The following is a 26,757-nucleotide window of genomic DNA, read 5'->3' on the forward strand; positions in this document are numbered from 1 at the left end:
GTAGCTGGGATTACAGGCATCCGCTACAATGCCCAGCTGATTTTTTTTTAAATTTTTAGTAGAGATGGGGTTTCTCCATGTTGACCAGGCTGGTCTCGAACTCCTGACCTCAGTTTCGATCCACCTGCCTCAGCCTCCCTAAGTGCTGAGATTACAGGCGTTAGCCACTGCTCCCAGCCTAAAACAACTTTCAAAAAGACATTTCAAGGAAGAATATTAAGGTTTGAAATTGATAAACTTGTGTATATGGCATATGGAGTAAATATATTGGAAATATAATTAAGGCATTCTCTGATATCTGTTCTGGAAATATTTTCTCTCAGGTTCATTGTGGCTATAGGACATGAGACCTCTATTCATTTTTTAAAGAAAGTTTTTCAAAATTTAAATTATCTTTTATTTATATTATAACATTCTAAAAACTTATTTTGTGTTTATATAAAAATAACATTTGGAAAACAAAGTTAAAAATAACTTTATGAGACAATAAGATTAGTAAGATTACATTAAGGCAGTCTGGGGGAGTCAGTTCTAGTATTGTCACAAACTTAACCTGTAACTTGAAATAAATTTCCTTACGTATCAATGCCACAGTTTCCCTCTGTCAAATGGATTGTTGGAATGTTTTTTAGACTGCCTGCTTTAGGGATCCGAGTACTTCAAGGGCTTCTAAGAAGAAAAAAATTAGTGGGATGCTGGTCTTCCAACCAGAAGCAGCCCCAACCACCATCTTAGATGGGGAGCAGGGTGTTTTGAGTTCCTTAGGATTTCTCCATGATTAAAATGAGCATGGTTTTGATTAGTATCTCCTTATCAATTAACCAGTTATTTTGATTAATTTATTCTTACCAGGTTTGGAGAAAATTGAAGTTTTACAGCAACATGAAAATGAAGACATATATAAATTAGCATTTGAAATCATAGATCAGTATTTCTCTGGTGATGATGTAAGTAGACATTAAAACAGTGTGTGTCTGCATGTAAATGAAAACCTACACACAATGTAAATTTTTTTTTTAATTGTACTTTGCGCTCTGGGGTACATGGGTACATCCTGCATCTGCAGGCTTTTTGCATAGGTACATACATGCCATGGTGGTTTGCTGTCTCCATCCCCCACCACATCTGGCCTGTGTTATCCCTCCTTCGCCACCCATCCTTCCCCTCCCCTCCACAGCCCAACTAGCTCAGTGAGTGTTGTTCTCTTCCCTGTGCCCAAGTTTTCTCATTGTTCATCACCCACCTGTGAGTGAAAACATGCAGTGTTTGGTTTTCTGTTCTTACACAATGTAAATTTACTAAGAGTTTTCCTTTAATAGTAGGATGACATAAGTTTATGCTGTATTTCTGTTAGACATTCCATCAGTCACTTCTCTTAAATACTTTGAAACTTTGTTATAAGGTAGAGTTATAAAAACAGTTCTTGTTTGTAATCTATTAACTAGGAAGAAATAGTAATTATATAAATGATGTTTGTTCAGATAGGTTAAATAAATCTACAGATACAGAAACTGAAGGGTGCAGTTTTTAAATGTGTTAATTTTAAATTGTTAAATTTCTTAATCAAATTATTATTGATTTACCTGAATATTTTTAGGTGATTAAAGCATTCACATATAATTATTTGCTAAGAGATAAAAAGTCAATTCCACTTACATCATAATGTATAGTATCATAACTTGATAAGGATTTTTTGTTGTTTTTTTATAGATTGATGAAGATCCCTGCCTCATTCCTGAAGCAACACAAGGAGGTACTTACAATTTTGATCCAACAGCCAACCTTCAAACAAAAGAATTTAATTTTTAAGTTCAGTTGAGTGCAGCATCTTTCCCACATTCAATATGAAGCACCACCACCAGATGGCTACCAAATGATAAGAACAACAACAGCAACAAAAGGCTCTGAAACACACATGCCTCTTTGTTTTGATGCTTCTAAAGCAAGCCATGTCTCAGTCACTTTGCAGTTGCCAAAAGTCACTATCACATGGACTGTAAATGCATATGCATGATTTCCTAAACTGTTTTAGAACTCTCGTTAACAATCTCAACTACCCTATTTTTCCCTGTTCCCTGGTGCCACAGGCTGACAACTGCAGTCTCCAGTTTAGAATAAATATTCCATAGTGGTGACATGTCAGCTGCCCACTGTTACTCCTTTGGAAAATGGTGCGCTGTGGATCAAGACACTTTGGTATGATGCATATACAAGTTGGAAGACTAAAGAGGTGCAGTGTGATCTGAACCTCCATCATTGTCCTCCACAAACATATTTTCATATTCTTTATGTGGAAGAATAGATTTTAAAGTACAAGCCAAATGATTTTCATTGGTGGAACTGACACAAAAAAAGTAACTTAAAAACAAGAAACTTGGTTATTGAATAAACAGATGAGTTTAAAAAAAAAAAAACTGTACTTCACCCACCAGTAATTGATGTGTTTATTATCTGCCTCAGAAGCCAGGGTTGGAGGAAGAACTTTAGATATGGATGTTAATGCTTTTGCCATTATACCTAATTTTTGAGAACAGCAAGCCCTATTTGACCACTCTCTTCAGCCTGTGTGTTCCTGCTGTTTTGAAGTAATCAAATGCTGTGCATGGTATTTTACCTGAGCTGCAACCTGTTATGGACTTGAACTTCTGTTTAAGTTGAAAGCAAGAGTCCCTGACTATAAAGGAAAAACAGCAAAAAAAAAAAAAAAAAAAAAAACCCTGCAAAAGTCTAAAATACCCATTGGTATTGTTTTTTAAAAAAATCTTGCTTTCAGCTTTCAGGAGTTAATATTCTTTGTTTTCATTTGATAATTGGATATGGTTGATTTATATTGGGTTTAAACTGTGGAGCTTTCATGTTTACTGTAATTTAGTCTTAAAATATTTTTTACTTAGTAACCAGTGCTTTTGATAATATGGTTGGCAAAAAACCAGCAACTACTATTTAGAAGTGTCATAAGACTTCATTCTTTGAGTATTGGGAAAGTTAATTCAGATCATACTCTAAAAGCATCTTCACATATTAAAAGATTCAGACAGGGATCTGTATAGAGGAGTGATTTGCAGTTATTTAACATAAACCTGATTTGCAGTGATCTCTTAAATAAATCTGCAAAATCCGGTATTATTATGTCAAGTCATTGCTTTTGGTAAATTGTCTGACCCCATTATTAATGAAAGAATATGGATTTGAAAATTTTTAAACCAAATAATTCGTGCTGTCACAGAAATGGTATTGTTGCTCTTGTTTACTGGGTATAATTTCCCAATGCATTGATGTGAAGGGATAGAAAATCTAAACTAATTTAGTTATCCATGGGGGGTGTATTTACTGTGATGAAGATGAGACAGATGCCATCAGAGCTTTGTGAATCAGCTGGGGTGTTTTCACTGATAAACAACACATAGCAGGTGTGCATTCATTACAAATATATGTATCTGCCAAGGTGGAGCCACTTTAAAGAGTGAGTTTTGTCTTGTATCTAAAGTGGATACAAGCGTATGTTTAAACTGCAAGATTTTTACTTGCTAGAGAATCTGTTTTAATATAGTGGTTTGGCCTCTGATTATTTATAGGTTTTATAAATTTTAGAATCAATTTCTCTTTAAGGTGGCTCAGATTTTTCAACTCTTGTGCACATAAAATTGAGTTGAAGTTCATTGTGCCTTTTTTTCTTTATCCAAATTTTGAGTTAAAGCTTCATATGGTAACTGCATCCTGTTTGGACACTATAGTCTAAATTTTTGAAACTGCGTGGTGTTCACTAAAAGTAGTAATAACAATGTAAAAGCTAATTAAGGTCACAGACTTCGGTGAAACCCTTAAAGTCCAAATCTTCTTGATATTGTGAATTGTACCCCTTCCAGTTTAGTTTCTTCTGGACTTTCCTTACTTAACTGACAGTTACCTTTTAAAATTTGCACACATTATGATTAAAATTGGGCCTCTACTGTGATGATTCCTATTTCATGTTTTAAAGTGCAAACTAACATTTAAGTGAACATTAGCATCAAGTAGTGCAGACAGTTGTATGCATTTCCTTGATTCAATTTGTTGTGACCTTACCAGTTTTGAATTGGAATTGCACCATTTCGTAGATAAAGGAAACTAAGTATATTGCTGCACTTTTAAGTTTTCAAAACAGTGTTTAAAAATTGCATTGTTTTTATTTTTTTTAAACTCAGTTTAAAAAGACTAAAAAGTTCTTTCAAAAGAGGCATCTAAATGTGTTCCTAATTTTGTATATGGGCTTAGGTTTTGTAACCAATAAAACAAGCTGCTATCAAATATGATAAAACATTGAAAACTTATTTCTGAAAATAACTTGTATGTTTTCTGTATGGTTAAATTTAAATTTGGAATTATTTTTCAAAAATCACAATGGAGGTGAATCATGAATTACTCTTTTATTGTATTTTAATGTCTACTTCACACTGTTACTGAACCAAACTGGAGTCTGCTCACCTGGCACTGTTAGGCCAAACATTCACACCAAGGTTTTGCAGGCAGGGCACCAAGCAAGAAAAATGAGGCAGCTCACACTTAAGACCCAGCCTCCCTCATGGCTTTGCAAGCAAGTGTTTTTAAAGGCAGTGGTGAATTTCAGGAAAGCAGAGGTTACAGGCAAAATTGTAAATCAATGCATGGAGGTTACACAATGATTTGACCTAAAAAGGTAGGCTGTCTTGAAGCCGAGGGTGGCAGGGGGTGACTTATAGGTCATAGGTAAATTCAAAGATGTTCTTATTTGTAGTTGGTTAAGAGATCAAAGCTTTGTCAAAAAACTTGAGGTCAGCAGAAAAGAATGCTAAGCCTGCCCCATGGTATGACTTCCTATAGACCCCTCAGGAAGACATTTAGAACAGAGAATGGCAGTCAGAGCTCAGTCCTCAGTTCCCCCTTCCCTGGCCAGTGAATCCATTTGGTGGGGGGTCCAGGTTTCTGAAGAACAACTCAGACACATGTTAAGATGTTATCTTTAGTTTCTATAAGGAACCAAACATCCTGTGACTTCCTTGGGTATTGTTTTAAGCTACTATTACCCTCTTGCTTATTAAGTTGCTCATTTAAGTCATAGGGCTAGCTAGGTGCCTGGAATTTCCCTTGAAGGAACTCAAGGTTTTCCTTTATTTCCATGCTTGTGGGGCACCTGGCAGGCCCTTAAGAGGGCTTCCTGCTCCATCTCAACTCTAACAAACCAGGATGATCAATAACTGCTAGATTTGGGACTATTCTGTGACAAATAAGAATTACCAAAATCTGTATTAGTTTCCTAAGCTGCCATTACAAAGTACCACAAACCAGGTGGTTCAGACAATAGAAATATATTATCATCCAGTTCTGGAGGCCAGAAGTCTGAAACAGAGGTGATGGCTGAGCCAGGCTCTCTCTGGGGGCTTTCATGGTGACGATCCTTCCTTGCCTCTTCCTGGCTTCTGGTGGTTCCTGGCAATCCTTGGCATTCCTTGGCTTGCAGCTGCATCCCTCCAGTGTCTGCCTCTGTCATTACATGGCATTCTCCCTAGTGTCTCAGGTTTAAATACTATTACTTAGAAAAAGGCCATTTATTTGAGATGAAATGATTATGACTTTCACGAAACAAAAAATCAAACTTTATTTAAGACTTGGCTAACCCTTGAAAACAAGTAACTGTGGAAAATAGTAATCAGAGCAAGCCTAAAAGTTTTAACAGTTATGTAAAGGTTATGTCACTAAATGAAATCTTGAATTAATTAAAAGAACAAAGGAGCAGACAAACTTTTGAGTATAGAAATGCTTACTTTTGTATGCCACTTCAAATTATTTTTTAATGAGGTTGGTGTATAAGTAAATAAATGTGATAGTATTCATACAATTTTGCCATCATTTCTTTCAGAAGGGTCATCCTGAAGGGTATGGTGGCAGACACCTGTAGCTTCTGTGACTTGGGAGGCTGAGGCAGGAGGGTAACTTGAGCCCAGGAGTTTGAGAGCAGCCTGGGCAACACAGCAAGACCCCATCTTTTAAAAAAACTCTACTTTTACATGTAAAAAATTTTTAAAGAAGGGTCATCCATTTCAGGGGATTAATGAGGATATAAACAGGTAAATAAGAGTAACTGACATTCATTCATGAATGTCTGCTGTTTTACAGAGATACTGAATTTTTTAAACCCTAAACTGGGGAAGTTCACTTAATCTTTTTTGGGGGAATGGAAGTATAATTTCTATGTATGAACCTGTGAGTATAAATGTTGTACTTGTTTAGATAGCTGAAAAACAGTGATAGAATTATTCTCCAAAAGTATGATATATAATGTGTGGGAAAAGGGATGTGGGAATGCAACTGAATGCCACTGGTTTCCCCATAAAATCCCTCAACTAACTTAGGCCTAAATTGGGTTTCTTTTTTTTAACCCTGCACTATTAACATTTTAGGCTGTGTAATTCTTTGTTATGTGTTGTCTGCCCTGTGCACTGTAGGATGTTCAGTGGCATCCCTGGGCCAAAGGGATGAGAGGAGAGATAGCAGTAGCACCTTTCTCCTCTCCCCAAGTCAAGGCAACTACAGAAATTGCCATCCTGGGGGCCCAAAACCATCCGTGATTGTAAACTACTCTCCTAAATCAATTCCTATAGAAAACTCCACTCAAATGAGACAGCCTAAATCATGACTTTTTTGTTGTGTGAACAGTCCCAGGCTTTCCTCAGATGCATAAGATGAAAAAAGGAGACAAAAATGTGCCGTGTCTTCATTCTGAGTTTTAGGAAAAATTGGAAGCAGGCCTAAACTAATTTCCCAAATCATCCATAGGGAACTCCAAGTAGTACTGAACTTGACAAAGGACTTGGGAAAGAAAAAGAAATATGGAACCACTAGTTGCCTCTTAAATTTGTCCTGTGGCTAAAAAACAGGGTTGTAAAACAATCAAATGTGTTAATTGCCCAAATCTCAACACCCAATCCAGTGTTTTTCAGACATTTGTAGTTGAAAATCTTTAAGTTATCTAGGGAAAACTGGAGTTGGACTAGAAAATCATAGCATAGTTTGAAGATCACTTCTTGAAGCATTGTTGAGAGATTGGCCCCATCAAAAAATTTACAATCATCTATTAAATGATTAAAAACAGAGAAACTATGGCTGAGCCATGCCATAAAGAAAGTATTCTCTGCAGGGAATTTCTTCTACAGCATCCCCCTTCCCTACCCTAGCAAATTGACATACACCTTCTTGAGGAATTCTCTTAAACTGTGGTATCCAAAGATGTGCGGGGCCTTGTGCCAAATAATGTAAGAAGCCATAAGGTAAGGAACATCTTCATGGGACAGCAACTTTACTAGGTGGTAAGTAAAAGTTTTATTGCTAATACAAGCCGAAGTGTTACAAAGTATACATTTTGCATAATGTTTTCAATATAAAATCAGATTTTGGAGGCAGGGAATTTTATGGAAACATTCCTCCAGGAGTAAGTCAGAAGAGCTTGAAAAACAAGGTACTCATTCCAAGGGCACTTGAATTACTTTATTGCCTAGCTTTGCTTGCTACAAGATCTTTTCTTAACCTGGGTGCAGTGGCCCGCACCTGTAATCCCAGCACTTTGGGAAGCCAATGTGGGTGGATCGCTTGACCCCAGGAATTTAACACCAGCCTGGGCAGTATAGTGAGACCTCATCTCTACAAAATATTTTAAAAATTACCAGGGCCTGGTGGCTTGTGCCTGTAATCCCAGCTACTCTGGAGGCTGAGTTGGGAGGATTGCTTAAGACCAGGAGGCAAGAGGCTGCAGTGAGCTGAGACCATGCCACTGAACTCCAGCCTGGGCCACAGAGTGAGGCCCTGTTTCAAAAGAAAAAGATATTTTCTTAAGTGTCCATCATAAATTAACTATTTTTGATTGGGAGTAGACTTTGTTATTTCCAGATAGCAGAAGAGACTCATCCATTTTTTTAAATCAGCTCTCTTCTTCCACCAAACACCCCTTGCATTTCATCCATTCTCATTAGAAAGTCATTGTTGGACCTGGTTCCTGTCAGCTTGATGCACTCCAAGGATTCCAACAATAAGGAGTGTGGCGCAACTGGTTTCTGGGTACTCTGGAATGAATAGGAACATTCCATTATCTGGACACTTCATTCTATTAATGTGGGGGGATAATTTCAGTTTTTTTTACCAGCTTCGTCATAATTAGATTTGTGATCAAGTCACAGCCTCAGCCCTCTTTATCATCAGCTCTCTTTAACCCAAATCATTAGGCATCTACCCTTCTCAACTCTCAATAAATTTCATATTTACTTCAGCCCAGTTTTACTCATAATGAGATTACAGTCTGCATATGTATCCTTTTGATGTCTTCAGTCTTGTTTACATAAGAATTCTGACTAAGTCTTCAGAACATTTTGAATACTGAGTACTCTATTCCATGCCAGGTACTGTGCTATGGCACAGGATACTTGTAAAAATAACAGGAATCAAAGAGGACAAGTTTTGGCAAATGTTAGAAAAAAAGGTACAAAATGATATAAAATGCATAGTAGAGGAAATTGGCTACTGAGGAAGGTGATAGCCAGGCTAATGTTGAGCCCTTAAAAAGTGCCAGCCAAAATTTCACTGATCGTGATGAAAAGGCAGGAGTTAATAGAGCAGATTGACTGGAAAAGCTTTCCAGCGGTGGTGAGAGTCTAGACAAAGCCTTGTGGGAAGCACCATGGGACATTTGAGGAAGTGAAAGAAGGCAAGTGTAGCTAGATCAAAGATTATAATGGGGAGAAGGATTAATAGGGGAATGGGAAAGGGCTAAAGAGATGAGGAGGGGCCAGACCTCACAGTCTAGTAAGCCATGAAAAGGATTTTGGTATTCTATATGGAAAATCATTAAGCAAAAGGGATGATAGATTAGTAAGGATTACTAGTTGGTAAAGCTAAGGACAGGAAATGTCTTTCTGATTTAGTGGCATAGAAGTTGCTGGTCACATCACATTAGTGAATGAAGCACAGAGACGAGATGGTGAATAAATTGGTCCACGAAATGCATGGAATCGAGATTCTTGGCTGCTAAAACAGGAGTTGGTGATGCCTTAAGATACAAAATTTGGGGATAGAGAAGTATTGGGGATGATTTCTAGGTTTCTGGGTTGTAGTAACTGATGAGTGGAAGTTAATTGATGAGTGGAAGTAACCTGAGATAGAAAATCAGACATGGTGTGGAAAGTGATGAGCTCAGTTTGGGTTGTGTTGAGACATCCAAATGATTGTCCAGTAGGGCAGTTGAAAATACTGGAGTCCAGAGAAGAGGGCCAGGCTAAAGATTTGAGTTCTCTATGAGTTTTGCTGGTCATTAAAGCAGAGGGTAAGGATGAGACTGCCTGGATCTGGGAATGAGAACAGGGCCTGGACTATGTTGTTCACTGGCTTTTTGTAGTGGAAGATGCACTTGCAAAGGAAACAGAATGGCCAAGGAGACTGTTCTCAGAAAACCAAAGGAAAAATATTTCAGTGCTCAGTGATGCTGCTGAGAAGCAAACAAGAAAAGGAACTGCTCTTTGGGTTCAGTGATGTGGAAGCCAGTAGTCACCTTAGTGAGAGCTGTATCAGTGTGATAAGGCAGGAACTAGGAGCAGGGTCAAGACATGACAGGGATCTGATCAGTTTTTCCATTAAGATCCATTTTGCTCCCAAGGGGAGGTGGGCAGGATGTTCCCTAATGGGTGGCTAGTTACAGGACAATCCAGAGCATAGGTGGCTAGATTGGCCATACTCAGTCACCAGTTATTTAACTGAGCAGCTACTGTATGACAAACTGTAATAGATGCCAGGGATACAGCAGTAAAAAAGCTAGTCACAGCTCCTGGCCTTGAAGACTTATACTGTAGTGGCAAGAGACTAGCAATAAGTGCATAAAGGTCATTCTATCTGGTTTAACTGCTCTAAAAATGGTATAGGAAGTGACCAGGGGGAAAAAATCTTAAACTTGGGTTCAGTGCTAGCAATTTTCTTTTTTCTTTTCTTTTCTTTTTTTTTTTTTTTTTTTTTTTTTATTGAGACCAAATCTCACTCTTTTGCCAGGCCGGAGTGCAGTGGTGCGATCTTGGCTCACTGCAACCTCCGCCTCCCGGGTTCAAGCGATTCTCCTGCCTCAGCTTCCCAAGCAGCTGGGATTACAGGCACGCACCACCACACCCAGCTAATTTTCATATTTTTAGTAGAAATGGGGTTTCACTATGTTGGCCAGGATGGTCTCGATCTCTTGACCACGTGATCCACCTGCCTCAGCCTCACAAAGTGCTGGGATTACAGGCGTGAGCCACTCCACCCAGCCAGCAATATTTTTATAAATATAAAATACACATAAAAATTGCCATCTTACCCATTTTTAAGTGTACAGCTCAGTAAAGTATGTTCATATTGTTGTGCAAGCCATCTCCAGAACTTCATCTTGCAAATCTGAAACTATCCCAATAAATAACTCCACTTTCACCCTCTTACCTCTCCTATGCCCCCGCCCCTGATAGCCACCATTCTATTTTATTTCTGCAAATTGATTAGACATTTCCTGTAAGTGGAATCTTAAGTATCTTTTTGTGACTGGCTTATTTCACCAACCTCATAGGGTTGTTGTGAAGTTAAATAGAATAATGTAGATTTGTTACTGGACCAAACCGGGGGTGGGGCTGCTTATTCTCGCAGCCCAATAACAAGATGCAGATGAACTGGGGAAGAAGAGAGTTTTTATTTCTGCAATGATTACAGAGAGAAGGCCTGGAAATTATCGCCAGACCAACTCAAAATTACCAAGTTTTTCCAGAGCATATTCTAAACTATATGTCTACATATAAGTGTGCATTCATCTGAAGCCATAACTGATTAACAATTTCTAATCTGTAAGATCTGAGTCCTTAAGACCTTCCCCTGGACTCTCAGTAAATTTACTTAATCTAAATGGGTCCAGGTGCTGGGATTATTATCCTTATCTTGTCTCCTGCTAAATCACAGAGGTTTGAGGAGTTTCTTCAGATCCCCAATAAAACTTGTTTAATCCTAAACAGGTCCTATTAAGAACTCCTTCGTTATCTTCTCGTGCTTCAAGGCCCAGGGAAGGCCTAGGCAAAACTCTGTGGGCTTTTATTCCATTCCAGCCTTTGTATATGGGCACTGGCTCTTTTAGCTTTAAAGTTAACCAATCAGTACTGAAACAGTTGTGATGGAGACCTGCGTTAGTGAGACCCGGCCTGCCACAGATTAAAGGCATCTAGCGCCAAGCCAATAGGATTTACCCTTCCTCTCACCCACACTTTTGCTGCTTTTCTGGATTTTTAAGAAATGGAGGCCAGGCGCGGTGGCTCACGCCTATAATCCCAGCACTTTGGGAGGCCGAGGCGGGTAGATCACGAGGTCAAGAGATCGAGACCATCCTGGTCAACGAGGTGAAACCCTGTCTCTACTAAAAATACAAAAATTAGCTGGGCATGGTGGTGCGCGCCTGTAGTCCCAGCTACTCGGGAGGCTGAGGCAGGAGAATTGCTTGAACCCAGAAGGCGGATGTTGTAGTGAGCCGAGATCGTGCCATTGCACTCCAGTCGGTAACAACAGCGAAACTCCGTCTCAAAAAAAAAAAAAAGAAAAAGAAAGAAACGGAAAGATGTCAGAGTAGGCCACAAAAGCTTCAAGCCCGCTGCTGGCTGAAAACACCCTTGGCCCCCACCTCCTTGGTAAGTCTTGCAAGAGGCTAATTAAAATCTTTTGCCTCCAAAATTCTGCCCCTGGCCTACTGGCAAAATTTCCACTACCTGTGCTTCACTTTGTAGCTTAACGTATGACTTTTGTTAAAAACCAGTCATCAAAAGGTGTGGCCCTATTACCAATCCTTTGGGCTTGGTTCAGGAACAGGTTTGATCGAGGAGGTTGAACAAGTTGGTGAGTACGAACCTCCATCAGCTGGACCTGGCAAAACCTCTGGGTCCAGCAGGTTGGCAGGGTGCGAGGCGGGCAGGGAATCCTTGCTGCGGCCCCGCCCCGGCCGAGGAGCCCCGTCCCTCCCCTGACCGCTTTGGCCAATCAGCTCCGCTACTCCTGGGCGATCTGGCTCTGCCCCTTCCCGGTCAGTCCTGCCTCATCGTTTGTCTCCCGGCTCTCGTTTACTTCCGCGTGGTCCGGTGCTGTCGGTGTCTGGAGCGGGAAGCATGGGCGACAGGTGGGAGCTGGGGGCCGCGGCGGGCGGTTCTCTGCTTCTGTGCACCGCGCTGCTGGTGGTGGGTTGCGCCCTTGGCCTGCGCCTGGGCCGCGGGCGGGGGGCGGCGGACCGCTGGGCGCTGGTCTGGCTCTGCTACGACGCGCTGGTGCACTTCGTGCTGGTAAGTGCTATCGCCTAGACCCTTCGCGCCCCCATCCCAGACAGTAGTAGCGGGGGGCGGCAAGGCGGGGTAAGAAGGTCCGGCGGCTTTTTGCAGCGAGCTGGCCGCCCCTCCCCCTGCGGCAGGAAGTCTGCTGCGTGCGGAGAGGCGCGTGGAGGCCGCGGCGCGCGGAGTTCTGATAACCAGGTCTGTGAACAGAGCGCCACTCGCCTTGTGCATCCGATTTCTCTACCAAAACTTAAAAAAAATTCTGTACGTGTTGTGTTGGTTTACAGGATACTTAAAGGCTAGAGCCTTGGCTTCCTCGGCTTTGTAACCTGCACATAAATGTTGAACTGGAAATAATTGAGACTAGAGTTGAGATCATTTTTTAAATGCCCCAGAGGGAGCAAGGAGAGATGCTTTCCCCATAGGCAGCAAGGCTATTTCGCAAAACCCGAAGCCTGTGCCAAAACAAACGAAACACCCGTGTCTAATGTGTGCCAGGCACATTGCTGAGTTTAAAATTTCGTATCTTTACGGCATCCATAAACTAGTTGTTATTGTTTCCCATTTTACAGAGGTGAAGGCAGGCGCTGCAAAGTTAGGTGACTTTCCAGTGCCACACAGCTGGCACGATTCTGAGGCGGTCTAGTCTGGCTCCAAAGCTTGCGTTTTTGTATCAGTCGAGGTCTTAGGAAATATGTGCACTTAAAGATTTGACCCACTTTATAAAATAGCCAGGAAAGTTGTGTTTAAGGCATTTATACTGAAATGCCCCGTCCTCCTCCCCACAAACACACACACTTTAAAGTTTTTTTTTTGAACGTTGCCCAAATATCTTTTTTTTTTTGTAACGTTGACCTTGTTTAACTCTAGACACACCTGTGGCTAATGTGAAGCCCAAGTCGATAGTATTGCGAAAGCAGCAGAGTTTTGGGCAATCATCGAGTTCTGTAAATGTTTGCGGGTCGGCTTTGTGCCCATGACTGACGGTGCCAGAATTCTTTTTTTTCTAATAACATATAGAGATAAGGGACAGTGAATGTTTCTCTCAACTCCTTTAGTTATAGAATTGATTTTTTGTTGTTGTCTTTTTGTTTTGTTTTTTTGTTCTTGAGACAGAGTCTCACTCTGTCGCCCAGGCTAGAGTGTGCTGGCACTATCGGCTCACTGCAACCTCCACCTCCTTAGTTGAAGCTATTCTCCTGCCTCAGCCTCCTGAGTAGCTGAGATTACAGGCACCTGTCACCACACCCAGCTAATTTTTGTATTTTTAGTAAAGATGGGGTTTCACAATGTTGGCCAGGCTGGTCTCAAACTCCTGACCTCAGGTAATGCACCTGCCTCAGCCTCTCAAAGTACTGGGATTACAGACGTGAGCCACCGCGACTGGTGCAGAATTGATTTTTTTAGCTGTCACTTGAACACAAGGTCTCCCATAAAACAGGAGAGATAAAGCAGGTTACTAGGCTCACTTAAAGGAAAATGTATAACATATCTGCTGGGCTTGGTGGCTCACGCCTGTAATCCCCACACTGTGGGAGGCTGAGGTGGGCAGGTCACAGGGTCAGGAGTTTGAGACCAGGCTGGCCAACATGGTGAAACCCTGTCTTTACTAAAAATACGAAAATTAGCCAGGTGTGGTGACAGGTACCTGTAATCCCAGCTACTGGGGAGGCTGAGGCAAGAGAATTGCTTGAACCCAGGAAGCTGAGGTTGCAGTGAGCCATGATCAAGCTACTGCACTCCAGTCTGGGCAACAGAGCAAGACTCCATCTGGGGAGAAAAATGTGTAACGTATCTTAGACATACAAAAAGCAGCCGGGTGCAGTGGCTCACACCTATAATCTTAGCACTTTGGGAGGCTGAGGCGGGCAGATCACGAGGCCAAGAGATCGAGACTATCCTGGCCAATACAGTGAAACCCCGTCTCTACTAAAAATACAAAAATTAGCTGGGCGTGGTGGCACGTGCCTGTAGTCCCAGCTATTCAGGAGGCTGAGGCAGGAGAATCACTTGAACCCAGGAAGTGGAGGTTGCAGTGAGCTGAGATCATGCCACTGCACTCCAACATGGCGACAGAGCAAGACTCTGTCTCAAAAAAAAAAATACAAAAAGCTCTAAAATACGTAAACTGTATGCATGTGTTCACCAACTTGTTTAAGACTGTTCACTTTCAAGCACAGGTTGTTACAGGTAACACGACGCCCACCTCCTTTTGTGACACGTTGAGGTATGTTCTTGTGTGGAGTTACTGCTCTGCTCACCCCCATAAGCTCCCCGCTGCCCATTTCTGAAGCAGATGGCTGCCACCAAGCCTCATCATGTGTCAGTTCCTACCCCAGCTGCAAAATATTCCACTGTATGAATACACCATACCTTGGTTCTCCAAATCTAAGATTACATTTTTTCACGTTAGAACAATCAGCTACATCGTGTAACTACTGTAGGCAATTTGATATTTTAATGTCTCTGAAATTGGGATGTGTCTTATATTTGATGAATATGATTACTTAACCAGCCCCTATTAGTGGACACATTTTATTGTGTCATTACAAACAATGCATCCACCAACGTCTTTGTACACTTGTCTCAGAAGTCAGTGGAGAGAGCACTTGATTTAAGCAGTTGAGGCTGCAAGAAAATGCATGCCCGTGTTGTCTTTGCTTGGGAGTTTATTGCAAGAATACCCAGAAATATGGGACAAGCTAAGACTTAAGATGTAGAGCCTAGGGGAGAACTGAAATTACAACTCACTTATTCACTAGAACATGAGTAGCCCCTCCTTACCCCTTGACACTTCTTAGAGGAGCTATGGGGCCGGGCGTGGTGTCTCACGCCTGTAATCCCAGCACTTTGGGAGGCCAAGGCAGGTGGATCACAAGGTCAGGAGTTCAAGACTAGCCTGACCAACATGATGAAACCCTGTCTCTACTAAAAATACAAAAATTAGCTGGGCATGGTGGCGTGCACCTGTAATCCCAGCTACTCAGGAGGCGGAGGCAGGAGAATCACATGAACTCAGGAGGTGGAGGTTGCATGATTGTGCCACTGCACTCTAGCCTTCGTGACAGAGCAAGACTCCATCTCAAAAAAAGGAGAGGAGCTATGTAGGTTTTTTGGCTGCCAACAAATTGAGAACTCTCCTGTTGGACAGTTACAAGCCAAGCATTCTTAGGGCAGTTCATTTCCCAGATGTCCAACCAGAGTGCAGTCACCTTGGTCTTCAGTGTTACGGTTACAGCTGAGGGCAGGCTGACTTCCATCAGCATACCTGGGAGGAGCCATGGCAGCATACTGGAAGAAGAATATGGTGGGCTCACCATTCTGAGGTCGCTATGGGCAGCCCAGGCACTGGTGCTTCATGGGTAAAATTTTCTCTCTTCTGCAATCTAAATATAGCATTCAGAGCATTCAGGCATGGCCAGAAACATGAGGCAGGATATAAATGCCTGTGTATGGAGCACATCCTGGAGTCCAGATTGACAGGAGCATAGGATTTACATAAGGAAGAAGTGGGTGATCTCAGCTCACTGCAACCTCCACCTTCCAGGTTCAATCAGTTCTCCTGCCTCTGCCTCCTGAGTAGCTGAGATTATAGGCATGCACCACCTCTTGGCACTTTTACAAAGTTCTTCTCCCAGGCCAGGCGTGGTAGCTCACACCTGTCATCCCAGCACTTTGGAAGACCGAGGCGAGAGGATCACCTGAGGTCGGGTGTTTGAGAGCAGCCTGACCAACATGGAGAAACCCTGTCTCTACTAAAAATACAAAATTAGCTGGGCGTGGTGGCACATGCCTGTAATCCCAGTTACTCAGGAGGCTGAGGCAGGAGAATCACTTGAGCCCGGGAGGTAGAGGTTGCTGTGAACCGAGACTGCACCATTGCACTCCAGCTTGGGCAACAAAAGCAAAACTCCGTCTTAAAAAAAAAAATTCTTTTCCTGACCGCTTGCTTTATCATCAAGCCTGAAGTTACCTTTCCACTCATGTCTGTTCCTGTCTCCTGGCTTCCCTTTTCTTTCCTGCCGTTGTCGCCTGCAACAGTTTTCCTCTAAGATAGATCTCCTCTCCAGTAAGTGGACGCACAGTCCTCGTGCTATTTGGCAGGCCTGATGAGTCAGTGTTGGTGTAGCTGTATATGGATGGTAAACAGAAATACCACGCTGAAGGCCCGTGAGGTGGCACTCAGAATGACCCACTGTCTCCCACTTTTTCCCCCTTTTTTAGAGGCAAGGTCTTGCTCTGTTACCCACGCTGAAGTACAGTGGCATGATCATAGCTCACTACAGCCTCAAATTCCTGGACTTAAGATACCCTCTTGCCATAGACTCCTGACTAACAGGGGCCACAATGCATGCTACCATGCAAAACTTTGGTAGAGATGGGTTCTCCCTCTGTTGGTCAGACTGGTCTTGAACTCTTGGGCTAGGGCAATCAGCCTGCTTTGGCCTCCCAAAGTACTAGGATTATAGGCACGAGCTACCATGCCCAGCCCCAGATAAATACTACTTTTTACAAATAGAGAATTATACTATTCAGTGTTTATTTTTACCATATTATTGTGTTCTATATCAGTAGCTGTTAAACTACTTCATAATTTTAAGTTACTGCATAGGATTCCATTATACTGTGATCCCATTTAACTAGTTTCTAATTTTTAGTCTTATCGGTGCTTTCCAGTTGCTGGCAGTTGCATAGAATGTTCTCTGTGCATTTTTATGCACTCATCTAATTATTTACTCAGGATAAATCCTGACAGTAAAATTGCTGGATCTAATGGAAGTCAGTTTTTAAAGACTCCAGAAAGATGGTACCATCACATTAGTGATGGCTAGAATAGTAATTATTTGAGCACTATAATGTAGTTCAACATCTGATAAAGCAAACTTCTCCCCACTATTCTTTGTCAAACACTTTAAAATTTATTATATATCCCTCCAGATATACTTTTAAATTGACTTTGCTGGCCGGGTGCAGTGGCTCATGCCTGTAATCCCAGCACTTTGGAAGGCTAAGGCAGGCAGATCACCTGAGGTCAGGAGTTTGAGTTCAGCCCGGCCAACATGGCGAAACACCGTCTCTACTAAAAATACAATAATTAGCCCAGCTACTCAGGAGGCTGAGGCACAAGAATCGCTTGAGCCTGGGAGAAGGAAGTTGCAGGGAGCCGAGATCACCCCACTTCACTTCAGCCTGGGCAACAGAGCTAGATCCTGTCTCAAAAATAAAATAATTATTTCACTGGGCCAGGCATGGTGGCTCATACCCTTAATCCCAGGACTTTGGGAGGCCAAGGTGGGCAGATCACAAGGTCGAGAGTTTGAGACCAGCCTGACCAACATGGTGAAACCCTGTCTCTACTAAAACTACAAAAATTAGCTGGGCACGGTGGCATGCATCTGTAATCCCAGCTACTCAGGAGGCTGAGACAGGAGAATCGCTTGAACCTGGGAGGCAGAGGTTGCAGTGAGCCAAGATTGGGCCACTGCCCTCCAGCCTGGATGACAGAGCAAGACTCTGTCTCAAAAAAAAAAAAAAAAAATCCCTGTGCCAAGTACTAATATTTGGTATTTTGATTGCGGTTTTCTTAAATTTATAGATTAGAGATTAAATGATATCTTTATAATACAATCTTCTAAGTAAAGTTTATTTCAAAATACTTTATATTTTCATTGGTACTGTATTTCTCATTTATATTTTATTTTATTTTTTGAGACAGAGTTGCTCTGTCACCCAGGCTGGAGTGCAGTAGTGCGATCTTGGCTCACCGCAACCTCTGCCTCCTGGGTTCAGGCAATTCTCCTGCCTCAGCCTCCTGAGTAGCTGGGATTACAGGCATGCACCAACATGCCAAGCTAATTTTTTGTATTTTTAGTAGAGACGGGGTTTCACCATGTTGACCAGGATGGTCTCGATCTCTTGACCTCGTGATTCACCCGCCTCGTCCTCCCAAAGTGCTGGGATTACAGGCTTGAGCCACCGCACCCATCTGACTAAAATTTATCACTCACCCTCACACATGCCACAGGTTGCATTTTTAAATGTAGTACCAGGCTGAGTGTGGGGCTCACCCTGGTAATCCCAGCACTTTGGGAGCTGAGGTGGGTGGATCACCTGAAGTTGGGAGTTCAAAACCAGCCTGGCCAACATGATGAAACTCCATCTCCACTAAAAAATTAGCCAGGCGTGGTGGTGCACACCTGTAATCTCAGCTTCTTGGGAGGCTGAGACATGACAGTCACTTGAACCCAGGAGGTGGAAGTTGCAGTAAGCCAAGATGGCACCACTGCATTCCAGCCCGGGTGACACAGTGAGACTCTATCTCGAAACATACCTACATACATATGTACATACACACACATACATACATAAATGCAGCACCAGTTCCTAAACACAGTTCTAGGTGGAGTCTGACCATCATTCAAGGAGCCTGGGGCGGTGAGGGAAGGTAGAAAGACTACAGGCCTTTGGGCTGCAGCAGATGCACCCTTGAATGTTGGCTTTCCCAATGACCAGCTCAGAAACCTTGGACAGTTTCCCCCTTCCCCTGCAAATCCTTTCTGTAATGAGAAAGGAAAAAAAGGAAGGAAACTTTCTTAGTTTTCTTTCCTGCGAAGTATGGACATAATGTTTTCTTCAAAGAGCTGTGAGAAATAAAGCCTTATAACTTAGCACAGTGCTTCCCAAGCTTGACCATGCACACAAATCATCTGCGGATCATCCAAGATTGTGCACTGGTAACCAGCTCCCAAGTGATTGCCAGGCTGTGGTTCGTGGACCATGTTTGAATGACAAGGATGTAAGGCACCTGGCACTTGTCAGAGTTCAGTAAATGTAATTCTGTTCTCCTCTGTCCCCTTAGTGAATCCTCCATACCCCGGTTAGCTTTTGTCATTCCATCCCTGTGTACCAAAGTGATGATGTATATGTCCAATTAACACGAGCCTTGGAAGGTTTCCTTTCACATCTTTAATCTGAGAGGTAACAACCCTCTGGCAGAGAAGGGTGTATTCTTAAAAAGGGAGAAATGTGCTTCAAGTCCTAAATCAAACAGTATACTGCCATGTTGTAGGATCATAGAACTGGTGTGACTGTTTGATCCTGGTAGTTCCGAAAGAGACCAGCATGGTCTCCTGTGAATGTTAGGTGACAACTGGCTCTGGGCAGGTTCCATCAAGTGGAAATCATGGTCTCATTAAGTGGGCAGCAGCTGGGCAGGATACATTTATGGAGTCATTAAAGCCTTGTCACCAAAGGACCATAGGAGGCTCCTGCAGCTGATCCCTCCAGAAACAGTGACACATGCTGTTGCCATGACATGGAAAATCCAGTTTGATTAGGCTGAGGTTTTGTGAGTCAGATTTGTAAATGCTAATACATGTTGACAGGATTTATGTACTGATTCTATTCTTGCTCTTCATCCTCCCACTCTTGAAAGTGAATGTTGCACTGTTTTCTCTAGGTCTTCATTCAAACATACTAACAACGAAAAACAGATACATTCAAATACAAATTCAGCCTCAGTTTGTGTTCTTTTATTTCTGTAAGACCTTTTCCTGCTCAATTTTTCTTTAAGGATTAAAGTGAGTAAATTGAGCACCCTCTTTAAATTGAATATTTAATTATTGATAGCAGTAGCTGGCATAACTTAATCATTTGTTGGATCTGAGCTTTGACTTACAGCTACCTGAAAGTCTGTAAAATATGTTATTAAAATTACATGCCTGGGCTGGGCATGGTGGCTCATGCCTGTAATCCCAGCACTTTGGGAGGCCTAGGCAGGCACATCATCTGAGGTCAGGAATTTGAGACTAGCTTGGCCAACATGGCGAAACCCCATCTCTACTAAAAATATAAAAATTAGCCAGGCGTGGTGGCTTGCGCCTGTAATCCCAGCTACTTGGGAGGCAGAGGTTGCGGTGAGCTGAGATCAAGCCACTCACTGCACGCCAGCCTGGGTGACGGAGCAAGACTCCATCTCAGAATAACAAAAAACAAAAAAAAAATTGTAGGCCAGGTGCAGTAGTGGCTCATTGCCTGTAATTCTGGCACTTTGGGAGGCTGAGGCGGGCGCATCACCTGAGGTCAGGAGTCCAAGACCAGCCTGGTCAACATGGTGAAACCCTGTCTCTCTATTAAAAATACAAAAAAAATTAGCTGGACGTGGGGTGTGCACCTGTAATCCCAGCTACTCGAGAAGCTGAGGCATGAGAATCACTTGAACCCGGGAGGCAGAGGTTGCAATGAGCTGAGATCTCGCCATTGCACTCCAGCCTGGGTGACAAAATGAGACTCCATCTCAAAAAAAAAATTACATGCCTGCGACATCTGAAGAGAAAAATGAGACTAGCCTTTGTTACTTAACTTTATTTGTTATAATACATTTTAGTTTTTAAGCTGATTTTGTTAGCAGGGCAATTAAGAATAGTTCAGTTATGTTTTATAACATATATTCTGTAGGAACTTTCCTGTATTTTTTAAACCAAATTTTTTAATCTATAGAACTTAAACAAGTATTATTAAAATTTTCTCATCATTCTCTGGGTTAATAGTAGAAAAATTCATAGCAGGGAGAACATATTTTAAATATTTATAACAGCTTATTAATATAAACATTAAAAATGTCTTGAAGGCTACCATGAAACATAACAACGGTCATTTCTGGGAAATGTGATTGAGAGTCAGGAGGGAGAGAGGCTTTTATTTTTTGCTTTGTACCTTTTTATAGGTTTTTTTTTTTAACACGTGTTTTGTGTGTGTGTGTGTGTATTTTTTTTTTTTTTTTTTTAAGACCGGGTCTTGCTTTGTTGCCCAGGCTGGAGTGCAGTGGCGCAATCTCGTCTCACTGTAGCCTCGACCTCCCGGGCTCAAGTGATCCTCCCACCTCGCCCTCCTGGGACTTCAGGCGTATGCCACCACACCGAGCTAATTTTTGTAGTTTTTGTAGAGATGGGGTTTCACATGTTGCCCAGGCCCATCTCGAACTCCTGGGCTCATATAAAATTTTTTTCAAAGTAAAATTTTAAAGGTATACCACCAGAAGAAATACCAGAAGAATAAAGAAAAATCCACTGAAACATTGTGCCGTAGGCGTTGTGGGCCCTGCAGTCATTGGCTTGGGGAGGAGAAAGGGCCCCTTACCAGAGTGAGCAAAAGCCTGCTTCTAGTCAGCTCCTCTGCAGTCCTAAATGGACAAGAAAGCATTTACTCAGCCTGTGTCATCCAGAGCTGGCATTTTGATGTCTGGTCCTTTACCAAAGGGCACAAGAGAGTATGTGAATAGTGGGAGGTTCTTTCCTTTCTGTTCTGGTCTTGACCGTCAGCTGTCCTTACTCTTCATCCTTTTTGTGCTAGTGTCTATTCTAACCCTTTGCATGCTGCCAAACTCATATGAACATTCCCATTGGTTCCTGTGAGGAGGTACTTTGAGTTTCATCAGCTCTCACCAGGTTGAAGCCCACCATCGCTAGTTAGCTTGTGTGTGTGTCTGTCTGTGTACATGCATGTGTTTGTGTGGTGAGGAGGGCATTCTGAACCTCCTGTGTTTGGGAACCAAGGTGGAGTGTTATTCAAGTATCTCTTGCCTGCAAGAGAACAGAAGAAGGCAGGAGAGAGAAGTAAGCAGGTTTGCACTGTGGTTTGTTGAGACCTGTATAATCAGGCAACGCAAGTACTGCTGACTGCTGAAACACCAGTGTGTTTTTGTTTCACAAAAACTGCTTGCTTTGTGGTGTGCCCTGCCTGCCACATGCTGCAGATCTCTGTTGCTTTTTTGCCTATGCTCGTTCATGCTGATCCAGACTGGGATACCCAGGACTCTTTGGGTCTGGAGGGGATGCTGGAGGAGCTAAGGTTCAGGCTGTCTGGAACCTCAGGTGCCATGTTCCTTATAACCACTGTGGTCTGAGCCCTCTGCTTGCCTGTTCCAAGCATGAAGGCAGGGAGCCCCTGTGCCTGCAGGATCCTGAGTCTGGAGTCCAGAAACACAAGGAGAGCCCTTCTCTGATCCCTTACTGGTGTAGCACCAAGCACTGGGACTGGATTTTTCTAGTGGTACCACATTTGAATTTGACAAGTTGCTATGTATCCCCCCAATTTTTTGTTTTTGTTTTTTTTTTGAGATGGACTCTTGCTCTGTTGCCCAGGCTGAGGTGCAGTGGTGCGATCTCGGCTCACTGCAACCTCTGCCTCCCGGGTTCAAGCAATTCTCCTGCCTCAGCTTCCTGAATAGCTGGGATTACAGGTGCACACCACCACGCCCGGCTAATTTTTGTATTTTTACTAGAGACAGGGTTTCACCACATTAGTCAGGCTGGTCTCGAACTCCCGACCTCATGATCTGCCTCGGCCTGTCAAAGTGCTGTGATTACAGGCGTGAACCACCGTGCCTGGCCATGTTTTTGATTTTTTTGTAGAGATGGGGGTGGTCTCACCATGTTGCCCAGGCTGGTCTCGAACAGCTGGCCTCAAGTGATCCTCCTGCCTTGACCCACCAAAGCATCAGGATTACGAGAGCGAGCCACCACACCCAGCCTGCTATGTATCTTTTTTTTTTTTTTTTTTGAGACGGAGTTTTGCTCTTGTTACCCAGGCTGGAGTGCAATGGCGTGATCTCGACTCACTGCAACCTCCGCCTCCTGGGTTCAGGCAATTCTCCTGCCTCAGCCTCCTGAGTAGCTGGGATTACAGGCACACGCCACCATGCCCAGCTAATGTTTTGTATTTTTTTAGTAGAGACGGGGTTTCACCATGTTGACCCAGATGGTCTCCATCTCTTGACCTTGTGATCCACCCGCCTCGGCCTCCCAAAGTGCTGGGATTACAGGCTTGAGCCACCACGCCCGGCCACTATGTATCTTTTTAAAGTCAAGTTTTGGACTTCTGCTTCCGGGTCACAGCCATGGCGGTGGCAAATTCAAGCCCTCTTAACCCCGTGGTGTTCTTTGATGTCAGCATTGGCGGTCAGGAAGTTGGCCGCATGAAGATCGAGCTCTTTGCAGACGTTGTGCCTAAGACGGCCGAGAACTTTAGGCAGTTCTGCACCGGAGAATTCAGAAAAGATGGGGTTCCAATAGGATACAAAGGAAGCACCTTCCACAGGGTCATAAAGGATTTCATGATTCAGTGTGGAGATTTTGTAAATGGAGATGGTACTGGAGTCGCCAGTATTTACCGGGGGCCATTTGCAGATGAAAATTTTAAACTTAGACACTCAGCTTCAGGCCTGCTTTTTATGGCAAACAGTGGTCCCAGTACAAATGGCTGTCAGTTCTTTATCACCTGCTCTAAGTGCGACTGGTTGGATGGGAAGCATGTGGTGTTTGGAAAAATCATCGATGGACTTCTGGTGATGAGAAAGATTGAGAATGTTCCCACAGGCCCCAACAATAAGCCCAAGCTACCTGTGGTGATCTCACAGTGTGGGGAGATGTAGTCCAGACCAACACTGATTCAGGCCTTCCCTTGCTCTTGGTGGTGTTCTTGAGTAAGATAATCTGGACTGGCTCTCGTGTTTGCTTCCCTGCCTGCTGCTGCCCCATTTGATCAAGAGACCCTGGAAGTATCAGAGATTCAGAATCCAAGATTGTCTTCAAGTGTTCATCTGTAAATAAAGTTTTTTTTTATGTGTAAAAAAAAATAAAGTCAAGTTTTGCAGTGAACAATTTCAGACATTCACAAATGTGGAGACACTGGTGCAGTATCGGTGAGCAGATTGAACATCTTCAAGTTTTGCTGCACTTGCCCATCTCTCACTTTTTCTTCTTCCCTTTCTCTCCCTCCCTCCCTCCCTTCCTTTTTCATTGTTTTTGCTGAAGTATTGGAAAGTGATCTGGACCTCATGTCACTTTACCTTTCTGTATGGAGTAAGTCTGCTCTAAAAAGTCAGCTTGTGCTTCTTCAGGGACAGGTGCCTGCCTTTCAGGTGTTCATAGAAATGACAGTACAGGAGTCATCGAAGACATCATCATGTTCAGTCAGGGATCCACCCTGTTGGTCACCCTAAGCTTGATCCCTGTGGCTCATGGGTCTTTGCAGGTGTAGAACTCATGGCTCATGCACACTGGAAGTGCTGGCACTGAAGCAGGCCCCTCCCACTGACCTGGCCCTCTGCTAACAGACACTACCTGAGACTCAGCTTAGGGTCCTCACCATCTTCCCAGTAAGCAGAATGCATCTTCCAAGTGCTATGCTCGAGGCTGCAAATTGGTGAGAGGCTCTGTCAAAGGGCAGAGATGTAGATCCAGTCTGCCTGTGCTTATTACTCATTCATTCACTAGACATATATTGATTAGTATATATGTATACCTTGACTCTACTTTTTTTATTGATTAGGAAATTTAGGCCCAGAGAAGTGAATGTTAGAAATACAATCTTGGCCAGGCATGGTGGCTACCACCTGTATTCCCAGCACTTTGGGAAGCTGAGGAGGGAGGTGCTTGAGCCGAGGGGATCTAGACCAATGTCAACCACATAGCACGACCCCATCCCTATAATTAAAAAAAAGAAAGTAGCCTGGCATGGTGATGCATACCTGTAGTCCCACTACTTCGGAGGCCTAAGACTAGAGGATTGCTTGAACCCAGAAGGTTGAGAGGCTGCAGTGAGCCGTGATAACACCACTGAATTCCAGCCTGGGCAACAGAACAAGAAAAAAGAAAGAAATACAATGTGTTATACTTGGTTTTGCTCAAGTTTAACCATATCACGCCTACACCCGGTCGAGCCTTGCCTTCCCAATGACAGCAACATCCTGCAAGTGGCCCTTTGCTGTTGACCAGGTACCTTCCATCTGATCCTTAGATTCACGGTACTTGTTGAGCTCAAACATGAATCTTAGTTCCAGATGGCTGGATCTTGATTATACATTGTGTTTAAAGACTTTGGAGCTGGTAATCTTCCATGTTTATTCAGTTATTTAACATAAACTTCATGCCCCAGAGTCTAAAAACAATTTTAAGGGAGAAAAAAAAGCACTGTACAGGTCATCTAATAGAAAGCATGAATTCACAGAAGGAACTAGATCTCTCTCCATTCCCTACAATTCTACAGATAAATTTGGTGCCTGGCAAATAGTAAGTAGTGTTTGGGTGACTTTGATCTTAGGTCTTTGTGTGGTTACAGCAGATTTCATTCAAAAGTTCCTAAATAATTTTTTCTTTTTTTTTTTTCTTGACACGGAGTCTCGCTCTGTCACCTAGACACAGGCACACATGATCTTGGCTCACTGCAACCTTGACGTCCCGCGTTCAACTGATTCTTGTGCCTCAGTCTCCCGGGATTACAGGTGTGTGCCACCATGCCTGGCTAATTTTTGTATTTTTTTAATGTTTGTATTTTGTAGTTTTGTATTTTTAGTAGGGTTTTACTATGTTGACCAGGCTGATCTTGAACTCCTGACCTCAGGTGATCTGCCCGCCTTGGCCTCCCAAAGTGCTGTAATTATGGGCGTGAGCCACCATGCCCAGGCTTTGTAATCTTTAAAACCATAATAGCAGGTCTCATTGTGAAGCGAACACCTCGCCTCCCACACCTGATTAGTTCGTTTTTGCATGAGTCTGTTACTGATGAGAGTCAGCTGTGGATGGTGCAGCCTACAGCGGTGGACCTGTGTTTGCTGATTTATATTTGTGACTTCTGTTAGGGTAAGAGCCAGCCAGTCTCAGTATCACAGAACCTTCCAGAGATGTTGCCTGGAACTCTGAGATTGATGCGCTGGCCTTTTTTCACCATGTGCTTTTTCTGACTTTCATCTGAATGTCCTTCCTGGGGTGGGATGCAGCAGGATTGGCATGGGCTGCAGTGGGAGTGGACAAGTATGATATAGAGAAGGGACCCCAGCTCTTAGGGTTGTTTCAGGGAAGAATCAGATAGTTGCTACTGGTGTATGGCCTACTTCTTCAGGGACAGGTGCCTTCATGAAGAAAAGACAAGTGTTTGTTGGTCTGTTTGGCTCCCTTTTTACATAAAACACAAGGGCAACATCCTCATGTAGAACTACTGTCCCTTCCCAGAAAAGCATGTCCTGCCTTGAGACAGTGCCACTGTGCACTGACCCACCAGAACTGCCCCATGTCTGCAGTGGTCCTATGTTTTTTTTTTAATCAAAAAAGAGCATTTTCTCCATATACTGAATGTTTCAACCAAGGACTCTTGCAAGTCACACCTCTGGACCCATGTCATCTCTGCTATCACTAAAAAAAAAAAAAACGAAGCAGAACTAAGAAATTAGGTGACCTGGCTAATACTACATGATTAAGGGATAGCTGTGCAAAGTCTGGAGAATCAGTCTGGGATTGTCTATAAAATCTCACTGTGTGTGTATTTGGTGTTTGCTGCATGTGATCAACCTTGGCCCTCCCGTAAGGAGCTTTACTAGTGGGGAAAGGAAAGAGGGAAACGAATCATTGTCATGAGGTCTGAATGATAAGACTCTGTCCAGGCCTAG

At 42.9% G+C, this 26,757-nt stretch overlaps 3 protein-coding genes and 1 pseudogene across 11 annotated transcripts in view; all 4 read left to right on the forward strand.

Moving 5' to 3' along the window:
• The window catches only part of KPNA3 (karyopherin subunit alpha 3), a 105,326-nt gene extending 102,912 nt beyond the window's left edge, over positions 1-2,414 (forward strand). The window contains exons 16-17 of the mRNA XM_035297823.3: positions 853-947; positions 1,711-2,414. Coding sequence (XP_035153714.1) covers positions 853-947; positions 1,711-1,809 — 194 coding nt within the window. The 3' untranslated portion in view covers positions 1,810-2,414. The remainder of the gene's footprint in view (positions 1-852; positions 948-1,710) is intronic.
• Positions 2,415-12,120: 9,706 nt separating this feature from the next.
• The window catches only part of RCBTB1 (RCC1 and BTB domain containing protein 1), a 149,634-nt gene continuing 134,997 nt past the window's right edge, over positions 12,121-26,757 (forward strand). For all 8 annotated transcript variants that reach the window (XM_054253173.2, XM_054253151.2, XM_078359414.1 and 5 more), the window contains exon 1: positions 12,121-12,166. The gene's annotated coding sequence lies outside the window, so the exon portion shown is untranslated. The remainder of the gene's footprint in view (positions 12,167-26,757) is intronic.
• The window catches only part of EBPL (EBP like), a 29,844-nt gene continuing 15,207 nt past the window's right edge, over positions 12,121-26,757 (forward strand). Inside the window, exon 1 of the mRNA XM_035297834.3 lies at positions 12,121-12,326. Within this exon, the coding sequence (XP_035153725.2) occupies positions 12,156-12,326 (171 nt within the window). The 5' untranslated portion in view covers positions 12,121-12,155. The remainder of the gene's footprint in view (positions 12,327-26,757) is intronic.
• On the forward strand, positions 23,187-24,974 carry LOC100403480 (peptidyl-prolyl cis-trans isomerase H pseudogene; annotated as a pseudogene). Its single transcript, XR_013531074.1, has one exon. The product of XR_013531074.1 is annotated as a peptidyl-prolyl cis-trans isomerase H pseudogene (transcript).

The sequence above is a fragment of the Callithrix jacchus genome, chromosome 1 (genome assembly GCF_049354715.1).
Source record: "Callithrix jacchus isolate 240 chromosome 1, calJac240_pri, whole genome shotgun sequence".
Classification (NCBI taxonomy): Eukaryota; Metazoa; Chordata; class Mammalia; order Primates; family Cebidae; genus Callithrix; species Callithrix jacchus.